At 37.6% G+C, this 12,270-nt stretch overlaps 1 protein-coding gene across 1 annotated transcript; it reads right to left on the bottom strand.

Annotated features, from left to right (window-relative positions):
* Window positions 1–7,181: 7,181 nt before the first annotated feature.
* LOC131778492 (replication factor C subunit 1-like) lies at window positions 7,182–10,932 on the bottom strand. The gene is made up of 5 exons (XM_066158904.1): window positions 10,796–10,932; window positions 9,958–10,012; window positions 8,452–8,646; window positions 7,899–8,021; window positions 7,182–7,310 (listed from the first exon to the last, which is right to left on the bottom strand). Exons 1-5 carry the CDS (start codon window positions 10,930–10,932, stop codon window positions 7,182–7,184), a joined length of 639 nt encoding a protein of 212 aa, XP_066015001.1.
* Window positions 10,933–12,270: the final 1,338 nt, after the last annotated feature.

The following is a 12,270-nucleotide window of genomic DNA, read 5'->3' as shown; positions in this document are numbered from 1 at the left end:
TTTACCAGTGGCTAAGACTGAACTTTGGTGATAAACCGGCCCCTGACGTCGCAACTAACGCTATCAACACGCTAGCCAAGCTTTCGACCGCAGAATTCCCGGAAGCCGCAGGAGAACTCCGACAGCATGTGTACGTGGATGACATCGGTGGCTCCAGAGAAACAGTAACCAAGGCAAAGCAGATTATCAGCCACATCGACGCTGTCCTCGCGAAAGGCAACTTCCAGATCAAAACTTGGCATTCCAATGAGGCAGAAATCGACCAATCCAACGGTGAACGGTTCACGGATCTTCTCGGCCTAAGCTGGGATAAACAGCTAGACACGTTCACCTTCAAAAAGAATGACCTCGGAGAACTGGATGTCCTGACAAAGAGGCGCTGTTTAGGTCTTGTTGGTCAGTTATGGGACCCCATCGGTCTTGTGCTGCCCGTCGCAATCAAGTTCAGAATTGACCTGCAAGGATTATGGAGTTCAGGTTACAGCTGGGACGACATCCTTCCCGAGAGTGTTCAGCAAACATGGTTAGAGAATGTCCAGTCCATAAATGATCTCCTGTCATTTCAGTTTGACCGCAAGCTAAAACCAAACAACGCAGTGGGCGTGCCTCAAATTCACGGATTCTCCGATGGTGGTGAGCAGGCTTATGGTGCGGTCATCTTCCTACGGTGGAAACTTGCTGGCGGAGACTATCGTAGTGTTCCAGTCACGATAAAGGCTTTCGTCGCACCTCTGAAGAAGAAGAGCATCCCGAGATTAGAACTGTTGGGCTGTTTAGCACTTGCACGCATGTACGTTACATGTGTAAAAGCATTGGAGTTCGCAAAAGCCCAGGACTGGGAAAGATTCTTCTGGATCGATTCATCAACCGTTTTGTCCTGGATCAGAACGCCACCACGGGAATTCAGGCCTTTCGTATCTGCCAGAGTGGCTGAAATTCAAGAGACGATTGGGGCAGACCAAATACGCTACATCAAGTCTAACAACAACCCCGCAGATGCTCTAACGAGAGGAATCCATCTTAATCATCTCATGAAGTGGTCAAAGGGACCATCCTTCCTAGAGTTGCCAGAAGAAAAGTGGCCCAGCGCTCAAGACCACACCCGAGTTAACACTCATGTGGACGACCTCGACGCTTTAAGAGAGAAGAAAACGTTTCGGAAAGAGAAGAAAGCCGGTAAACATCACAGTGCCGCCGCGGAAGTATGTCCTGAACTAGATCAACCTGGATCTGAAGGAAATCCTATCCTTTTACACTTGCTGAAAACGTGTTCTACGTACTCCAAGATACGGAGAACTCTAGCCTACGTCGGTCGCTTTATTCACAACGCTCGGAAAATGAACCCAAAGTCAGGGCCCATTTCAGTTCAGGAACTGAAGGCTGCCGAGACCCATCTTCTGAAGTGGAGTCAATTTCACGTCAACGAAGACAGCTTGGATAAGAAACTGGTAGCAAAGAAGGATGAAGATAGCCTTTTTCGTGCGCATGGTCTACTTGAAGATGTCAGATGTCTCCCGGAAGAGTTGAGAAAACCTATCATCTTGCCAAAAGACCACCCCTTTGTGATCTTGCTTCTGCGTGACCTCCACGAACGACGTGGGCATTGTGGCTATAAGAGTTTAATCCACGAGGCCAGAAAAAGATTCTGGATCATTGGACTCCGCAGAATGGCTAAGACCGTCACCTCAAAGTGTGTCATATGCAGAAAACTACGGAAAAGGCCTCTCAACCAGCTCATGGGACAGATTCCAAACCTAAGAGTAGCAGCTGGCTTCCCGGCATTCTCAAACACTGCTATGGACATGTTTGGGCCAGTATAGATCAAGCTCGGCCGCAAAACTCTGAAAGAAGCACAAGTGATCATCTTCGCTTGCATGACATCACGTGCGATTCATCTTGAGCTGGTCACCGATAAAACTTCAGACGCATTCTTAATGGCCTTTCGACGGTTTGCCTGCCTACGCGGACACCCTAATGTTTGCTGGTCAGACCGTGGTACAAATTTCGTGGGTGCCCAAGGCTACCTAAAGGAAATCACGCAGAACTGGGATATTCCTGGGGTAAAGAGTGTCCTCTCTGATAAATTTAGCTGCGAGCTCAGATGGGAATGGAATACACCACATGCGAGTCACCAAAACGGAGTTGTTGAAACCCTAATTAAGTCAGTCAGACAAGCATTTAACGCCACTTGCAAGAACCAAGCCTACTCCGAGGAACAATGGAGAACAATTCTGTCAGAAATCACCTACATGGTCAACGGACGACCGCTGTACCCCAGTTCCGACGATATCTGGGAGGCCCCACCGATCACTCCAAACGACCTACTTCTAGGCCACTACAATCCACCACCACAATCAGAACCAGAGGAAAGAACCAATCCGCGACAATTACTCAGGAGCGCCCAAAACAGAGTTGCTGATTTCTGGAGGAGCTGGATGAAGTATTTCGCCCCAAACTTGTTACCAAGGAACAAGTGGTTTCGCGTGCGAGATAAAATCCAGATCGGTGATCTTGTATTGGAGCTGGACCCCAAACACAAAAGATGTGAATGGAAAATGGCGCGTATTGTAGGCACATATCCTGGAAACGACGGACTTGTCCGAAAAGTGAGAAAAAAGACAAGAGACGGAGAGTATGACAGACCAATTCACAAGTTATGTCTCATAGCCACTCAAGACGAACTGAATGCGGATTGCTCAAGCTAGTCGATAGTAGAAATGGACTCTAACACCATTTTCTGACACTTCTTTATTGAACATTGAACACTTAAGCCATTATAGTCGTTGCTCAATTAGAACTAATTATTTAGACCTAATTTCCGCACTGGGGCGGAGTGATTTGCATTTCTCAAGCCGTTTGTCATTTTTTTGTGAATATTTAATTATCTTAGCGCAACGCGGCAAAAATAGATCAGGTGACTAATTATTTAAAAACCTAGAAGTTCGTTACGCAACTTACATTTCAAAAGTGTCACCACAGATCGCACTTCGAAGCTTACTAGCCGCATATGGAACACAAATTGTAAGTATAATATTTTTCCCGTCGCTTCAACCGAAATCGACATGTGTAATAACCTTCTTTGTCATATTAATTTAATTTTTCAGTTGACTATATTACTACAAGTGCAAATAAATTCCATGTACGGTCATGTACGCAAAAATCAGTTAGTGGTGAAATCTTCATCGTAAAGTAGCCCTTCAATCACAGGAGCGAATCAATGCCATTTGTTAATTCGACATGCCTGAAAATATCAAGAATAATATTTTGCTTTACAACAATTTCAATGAAAAATGAAGGTAACATATCCACGAGTTTGAAAGATCTAACCGCTTCTAATTCCCAGTTGCGTGATCAAAATTGCTGTTCTTCTTTAAGAAAGTTATTGTGCTTGTTTTTTTGTTTGTTTGTTTTTTAATTCTTTTTATGATTATTACTTGTTTGACATGTTTCTTCATGGCGATTAATTAGTTCTCTGATTTAAATTCAGCTCTTTTTCTTTTAGTGCAAAACATTCGCAATCCACAATACCCCTTTTCTCCTCAGAACAGGACATGTTACACTCTGCCATAACTGATCGATAAGGATGAATTCACACCGTGAGTTATATTGTACCAATGCAATTTCTCTTCAAGTGATCAACTCGATATATCTCTTGTTCAATATGATATACATTTGTTTTTGGTCATCTTCCCATTAGCGTTACAGTTCTCTCAAATTTTCATTGTCCGCTCTCGCCGTGACAAATTCATAAAGTTTCTAAGAATAATAACGGTAAGCTTTTTTCTTATAAATAACTCCCGCCAATTCTGCACTTAATATTTTTGCAGTCAAAAGCGTAGGTGTCCAGTGAAATCACCAGAGGGAGATACAAAGCTAAAGAAATCACATCAATAATATGTATTCTTTATGTAAATTTTTTCCAATTTTCTCGTCTTTCGATTATAATATGCTACATATTTCTTCATTATTTTTCGTCACCTGAAGAGTACTTGCAATAAATTCAACTCCAAGAAAGTTCTTAAAGCGAATAACATAAGTACTCTTCTTAAAGAAATATCCGAGGAGGAGGAATTTTTTTAAATCTATGTACTCCATGCATCTTTGTGTAAAGAAACCCTCTGTGTATCTTACAGGAATTTTATGAATAAATTGTCACTGAACCAGTTGTCTTTAAGTTGGAGGAGAAATCTGAGGCCCTAGCTCTCTGTCTCTTTGAGCTCCAGAATTGTCTGCTGAGTTTGCATGCAGTAAGCGAGGCCATAATTAATTGTATAGTTCATACAGACAAGTGACGCACTTGATACTGGAATCAGAAATGCCGAAGCTTCGTAAATCCCTCATGGGAAGATAAATAAGCTATCTCAAGGTCTGGTATGTTTGTCTACATGTCAGCATTGATATTTAACCTGTCGTTTAACCTGATCTGACGGATAGGGTTTTTTTTTCGGTCGTCGGTTAAAAATGATTTTTTCATTTGTCACAAAAGAGCTTGAAATTCTCTTTCTATCATTATGAATTTTAAGAAATGAAACTTTCGACATTGATGATCTAAGCAGTATGCAGGATGATCCTTTATGTATCCACTGTATGTCATGGCTCATTAACTAGAAACCTATCGCCATATGTGAGAACTTCTGATCGTAAAATCCGATGGTCTAAGATTCGATCCTGCGTTCGTGAGGAGTAAATAAGATCGATATTTCTTTCATTCTTATGTTTCATGTCTCAAATTATTTCTAGTTGTATCTATAGTCAATACCCGTTTATCTCATTCACTGCATTAGGTCGCTATTAACTTATTCTGTCCTCACCTTAACTCCTGTGAAAATGTGATTTACCCCACAAATGTGTAACAAAACGATGCACTTAATAACACCAGCAGTATTGAAGAAGCTGAATATGAGCTCATCGAACTCGAAACAGAAAATCGTATATCATTGTTTATGTGGCCCATGATTCTATTTTGGCGCTATGCTGTTTCACTATTTATACGCCAAGTTTGGACAGGGCCTCGTATTACATTTGCAACTTTTCATTTTCATTAATCCCAAGTATGGCACAATGACATAAACATGCTATTTTTTTTATTTATTTATTGTTTTGCTGATGTGATGGTCGTTAAACCACCGCCTGCTTAGGTTAATCGAAGGGCGCTGGACTGCCATACGAGAGGTCTTGAAAGGACAGGGGGGAATGAGAAACACACGTACTGAAAGCATAGTGAAGGAAATTTTCTTATTAAAGATGCAGGTGATTTGTCGGCCTGGAAACTTCACAGTTTTTTTAGGAAAAGTTGCCCAATAGAGCTGTTATTTGCGAATACGACTAAAAATACGAGGAAAAATGAGATCTGATTTTCTTCGACTAGATAACGCGGAATTCTCGAAAATTGGGAAATTTCCGTCTGTTGGAATACAAATAGTAATGAATATTTTTGGTTTGCCTAATCGAAAAAATATCCAAAACGTGGTAGAAAATGATAAAAATACAAAAGTATCTGAACTTCCCAATTTCCCCTGGCTACTACCATCGTTGGATGGAAAGTGGAGGGGGTATAGAATTTAAAAAAAAAAAAAGGAATAAGTTTCGTGCGCTTCGAGAAAGGTGGTGCGGCGGATTAAAGCTTTTATTTAGCTTATTATTTGTCAACAAATTAAACATTCCCATCCATAACTATCCAAACTGACACAGAGATGACTTCTTAACACTTAAATTTGAATTAAATGAAATGGCGTTGGTGTTGAAAACATAATAATAATAATATTAATAATAATAATAATAATAATAATAATGCAAAAGAAAAAAAAAGTTTGATGTAAAAAGCACTTTGAAATTACATCGCCAAACTTTCACACTTTATGTGATCTGTTGTCAATGCTTCAAAAGTACAAAAAGGAATTCATTATTTATTCAGTACCAAAGCCTCTTGCATTTTCGTTCAACAACCATAAAAAGTGTAAGCCTCTCATCATGTGATATAATCTCATACCGTCCTGAATTTACCACAAAACCTTTTTTAGCTTAGCAATTTCCACAATATTTTAAAGATCTCACTTACGTGCTAAATAAAACTGGCAGTTCTTCTCATCATTGGCAAAGAGGAGTCAGGTAAATTTTAATGATTTCAAGTACCGACTGAAAGGCAAGCTTTCCCAGGTACCAGTAATGCATATATTGATAATCATTAATAACTGAATTTCATATTAACTTATAAACCAGGCGTAGACAGCAATGTATAGATAAAGAGCTATACTCAGTTTATTTATGTGATCAGTTGCACACTAGCCTATGGCTCCTATGACATTCTATTGGTACATATACATCACATAAATGTGCATGTACTTATACCTGGTCATACCTGGACGCACATAAGAGAAATTATATTCACTAAGTGTAACCACCACACAATACATGTAGGATGCTCACTGGTGAGAAAATTTAAGGCACATAACAAAAGTGTGAATTAAATTTTCAGTGAAGTCATGCTCTTGTGCTAATTGTTGATTACACCCACCTTTCAGTGCAAGTGATGATGATGGTGTTCGTGTTGCTGGAAATGACATGGATCTTTCACTCAGTTGTGATGAATCACTCTCAAACTGATCTCTTCCCTGGCTGAGAGACTCCATTGGTTCAGCTTTCTCCTTCTTCTTTGTCGTCTTCTCCACACTTGGTAGTTCATAGCTGGTCTTATTGCCTGGTTTTGTTCTAACAGGCTCAAACAGACCATCTTCATCCATTTTTGATGTTCCATATTGCTTAGCCTAACAGATAAACACCAAAGTAAAAAAAAACCAAAAAAACAACCAACAAAAACAAAAACCACAACAACAAAGAAACCATACAGGTTTCTTGTCAAGTAATGTTTAGCTGCTTAAGGAAGCAAATATGACCTTACACCAATTTCAAAAAAGGACTCTCAACAAAGAAAAATATGATGACCTCCACAGCAAGAAATATAAGTTTATGCTACTGGAAAAAAAAAAAAACCTCTTTTATAAGCCAATATCAAAATGGAATTAATTTATTTCTACCCTCCAGCTGGTAAAATTTTCATTTCTAGTTAGTTTGCTAATGTGTTTATGTCCATGGTTTTTTCCCCTTCTTTTGAGCTGTGTATTACAATGTACCTTGGAAAGTTTGCTCTCTCCAGGATCCCATCCCACCACATCATAACTTGTTTACTTGCTCACTGATTGGGTAACTTTTCCATCATATCTTTGAATAAAATCAGCTGCCTCCTCTCTCTCAATACTTTCCAAGATTCCCGTGATAATAAATGTCAGTCCATCCAAACAGTTTTCAGCTCCCTAAAAATTAAATTATCAAGTGCATGCATGATTCAAGATGTACAGACAAATAATCAATTCTTCCCTTGAAGGCCTCTCAATACAGTCCAAACTGAAAAGTTCTAAATGGCAAAAAAGTTAAAGACTCAGTAGATAATTGTCTTGCACCTCTTAAAAATTTGAAAGGATGGAAAACAAACCATTAAGAGCTCTGAGAGATAATTGAATTACCAGGAGAAGTTATCATGTAACTTCTTTCTAGAATATCCATACATTATCCTGCAAACAGGTACAGAGAACACTAAAACTTATCAGGTACATATATTGTTATGATGATCTAACAACAAATTCTTGTTATTTATTTACAGGAAAATGCGTAGCAGCTAGAGGGGAGAATTAATAATCAGATCTTGGACTTTGAAACCTACCTAAGGGATTTCCTTTGAACCAAGTGCCCTAGGACCATCTCTTGCCATAAAACTACAGTAGCCAGACTTTTTCTCTCCCAATGAGGGTGGAATTTCAACCACATCCTCTGACTTTGACAGGAGTTGTCTTTGGTACTTCCTGAAAAGTCCATAGATAAAATTTGAAGTGAACAAAAGTTACATGTATATCAAACATTCTAACAGCTGGGAGTTGTCCTGACAAGGCAAGAGTTGTCCAAATAGGAATGTTGACGGTGAAAGACACTGCTGCTTTGAAAAACGGAGACAAAGTGGCAGCATTGTCCTGAATTGTCAAAGTTAAAATCACCTAGAAAATTACCTGAACGTTTGGTCACTATTGTTACTGTTTTTAATATTAATTCTAGGTAAAGTAATGGTAGTATTTTGAGTAGTGTTAGTATTGTAAGTTATGTGTATCTGAGTAAAAAGCATCTACTCTCATAGTAGGACAGGTTAATATACACAAAACATGCTCATGTATCACCAGTTAAAAAGTTTGAGAAAGCTTTTGGATTTTATACAGAGCCAAATTTAGTCATAAAATGTTACTGTTTCATCTACAAGTACCTTATTCAAGTGCTTAATAGCACTTACCATACACATGAAATCATATCAGATCCAATCCATTCTAGTATCAGGGTAGCAGGTTTAAACATTAATAGTAATAATTAATTTTACAATAATAAAGGATGGTAATAAAAAGGCTTACAAACCTTTTTCTTCTCTGGGGAAGGCTTTTTAACCTCAGACTTTGATTCTGAGAAGTCTTCCTTTCTTTTCTTTGATGGTTGCTCTGTTGTGTGATGGTTGACATTCCCATTTTCTCTTCCTTCTTTTTCTCTCCCATTTTTATACTCTTCTTTTCTATTCACTTTGGAGTCTGCATTTTCTTCAGACTCATCAGATCTCTGTGGGAAATAAAAACAAAAAAATTATTAATGGTTCTACAAAGAATTAAGGGATGATCATTAACCCTTTAACTCCCATGACAGGATTTGAAATTAATTTCTTTTTCTGATAGCCACTTGGTTCCTGAATTCTTCAAAGTGGTAGCTAATTAAAAAAAGGTTGGTTGCCATTTTGAAAGACAAACAAAACTTTTTTCTACGCTGTCAGCGTTCTAGATAGACCCTCCAAAATTAAGTTAGGGAAAAGATCTTTAACCTGCTACAAAGTGGACACTAGGATGGATGATATACAACCTTCAAGCTCACCTAAATCCAAGATGGCGTCTAGTTATCGATCGAGATGCATGTGCTGCGCTTTGGAAACAAACTTAACAAGGAAGTTTGCGGCAGATTTATCTTTGCAAATCTTTTTAATTCACTATATCTCTTGGTAAAGTTATGATGAAACATTCTAGTTGTCAATTTGGCAACTAATTTTCAGGATTTGGTCGCCAAAGTGAAAAATTTAGTTGCATTGGTGACTGTATTAGGCACAATTTCATGCCCTGCATGAATGAACAAGAAATAATTTTCCCCTACAATATCAATACAATATCAACAAAATAAGTGATAAGAATAAAGACAAATATCAATTTGGGGATAATTAGTTGATCCAATACTAAATTCTCTGAACTAACATTATAAGAATTGTATGATTGACAATAAGGAGAATTACAAATTTGATCTGGGAATTTAAGGGTTAAGTGGGCTGAGCTCTGGATCAAACTTAAAATTTGCTCTCTCAAGAGTGATCAATTTTCTAATTTCTTGCAACAATACCAATTCACATTCAACTGAGCAGAAATCTAATGAGAGGAAAGAAAATCATCAGACAAGAGGATATCATTTGATTGAACACTATATTCTCAAAGATATTTTCATAACACTTACATGACAGACAGTGAATAGAATTGATTTTATAACTTAGAGGCAAAAGGACTTGTTCCTTCAACGGAGCCCATATTGTTGTTTCTGCCAAAACTACTCCTCAATTGGTCACTACCAGTACCCATTAATTTTGTGACATATGGTATGTGTTCACTGTAGACCATCCTGATATAACTATAACAGATTGGCAGAGGGTTTACAAGGGATGTGTGATTAAGCCCAAAATTGAACATGTGATGCATGAATTTTATAGAAAAGCAAGGTATGGTGAGGTTTAAAGTTTTCCCTGTTTGATGCATGAAGTACTGTTTAAAATACACAGGATGCCTGATTTTTTTCTTTAAAAAAAAAAGTGCGGTGGATCAAGTGTAGTTAATTATTCACCTGTTTTCTTCCATTAGCAAATATTTTCCTGGATTCCCTTTTGAGTGGAGTTGAACTAAAGAAATCAAAAGCAGAAGTTGCTTTTTCTCTTTAGATTTGACTGGACTGAAGCAAGAATAACAATCCATGTGTTCAATATTTCAGTACCACAACAACATTGTGTTAAATTCACCCTTGATGACTGTGTGACACTGTCTTTATTATGTTGCTGTTGTTTGTTTGTCTGTTTTTCATTTTTAACCTTTATCACCTAAAACTCAGTATGCATATTCTCCATACTGTTCTCTGTACATTTCCTAGGGTACTGACAAGGAGAATTTGTTTAACAATCAAGAGCTTATGTGGTGATCATTTCCTTTATTCTTGTGACCTTAACCTTGACACCTGTGTGTAACACATGCCTCTCAAAAAGTTAAAATTTTTGAGAAACCAGAAAAGCAAACACAATGCCTAGTAAATTTTATGAATCATCTTTCACCAAAAAGACGCTCCAATGAAAGAAGACCATTTAAACAACTTACTTTCAACAAAAAAAAGTGATAGATGCATATTAATGTTTGATTCAGGGGGAATATTGTAAAGAGAATTTAGATGCTAGTCACTCTTTGCAGTCAAAGGGTTAAATGTATTAACATAAGAGCAGTGTCCTATGACAGGTCTAACACTCTCAATGCCTGATGAAAGAAAGGAAAAAACAAACAAACAGACAAACAAAATTTAGCTGTATAATTTTAGAAGAAGCCAGATGATTCTCCAGAGGAATATCTTATGTTTTAAATGAACACCATGGTTTGGTACTGAAATGTCAAATATAATGAAAGAGAATGATGGATGATACCTCTCTTTCACATGCTGGACCTCTTTAGAAGCTACATTGTCTGTCCATTTTGCAGACTTTTTTAATTTGCTGGGCACAACTTCTTTCTCATCTGTAGAAACGACATCAAAACATAACTCAAGTGCTATAATATTCATATTCTATTCGAGGCAGAGTGGTCTAATGGCAAGTGTGCTGAACCCTGAATGAAGCAGATGGCTTTGTTTTCTTTGGCAAGCTAATACATTAGCAATGTTAAAGGTGATGCCATGTTAAAAATACTGACATCATCTTACTGTGCCTCAAGCTCACCTCACACTCAATATTTCCCTATCCAGCCCTTCCACTCCATCAATAAGCAGAGTCTGCTAAAACCCTTGTGTAGAACTCAGTCACGTAAAAATATTTGGCCACCTTATTCATCATGAAAAGTATCCAAAATGTTTTCACATTCACATGAAATTCAAGATGATCATGTTTTGAATATAAATAAAACCAAAGAAAAAAATTAAACCAAATTCATATTTTCACTCTTTCTAACCTGTAAATAAAACTGTTAATCCTATAAAAATTAAAAATATATATATATACAAAAAAGACATAGTCACAATTCCCATGAAAATAAAGTCTCCACATCACCTTTTACATAAAAAGTATCGGGTACCCTCAATAAGTAGATATAATTTCCTTGCCTGAGTCCAAGCTGATTGCTCTTCTACTTTTCTTAGCTTTTGAACTCTCTTCCTTCTTTACTGATGTGGCTTTTCAGAAACAGAGATGAGTGAAAGAGAACCAGGTTCTGAATACAACCTGACATCAGTATCCATGCATATTCTCCATACTGTTCTCTATGCACTTTCTAAGGTGCTGACAAGGAGAATTTGTTTAAAAATCAAGAGCTTCTATAGTTGGTGATCATTTCCTTGACTCTTGATTCAGGGGTGATATTAGGGTCAAAGAGGTTAATTACAACTGTATCAAATGGAACAAAATTGAAAAAACATATCACAAACCTGATTTTTGGAGGAAGAGAATCTTCATCAGAATCTAACAGAGATCTAAGATGAATTTAGAAATAGGGTCAGGACATCATTGTGATGTTGTACATGTCATTATGTGAATCGTTTTACAGCATGTTTTTTGTAATAATGCTGATTGCATTTGGAATTGACAAGGACACTGTACAGCACAGTACACCATTAAAACAAATACAGAGGTGTAATAGTTTGTGTAGAGTCTTAACATCTGTTCCTTTTGAAACTGTTGGTGTTCACCCTAAAACATTACCTAAGTCAATAATTATTGTTTTTTTCCTTTCTTCTTCCTCTTATGATTTTCTTTTGGTTTTTGTTTTCAGGCAATGTCATTATCTTCACTGCCTGATAAACTCTGCTCAGCAAATTAACTATTACATATTTTTATTCACACAAATATGAGATAAATTTGCTCCTTTGGACCTAACAATAACCACTGGATAAGATCAAGGGGGGTGTTGT

The sequence above is a fragment of the Pocillopora verrucosa genome, chromosome 12 (assembly GCF_036669915.1).
Source record: "Pocillopora verrucosa isolate sample1 chromosome 12, ASM3666991v2, whole genome shotgun sequence".
Taxonomy (NCBI): Eukaryota; Metazoa; Cnidaria; class Anthozoa; order Scleractinia; family Pocilloporidae; genus Pocillopora; species Pocillopora verrucosa.
Note: the sequence above shows the minus strand (reverse complement) of the source record. Positions and strands in the feature narration are given on the sequence as shown.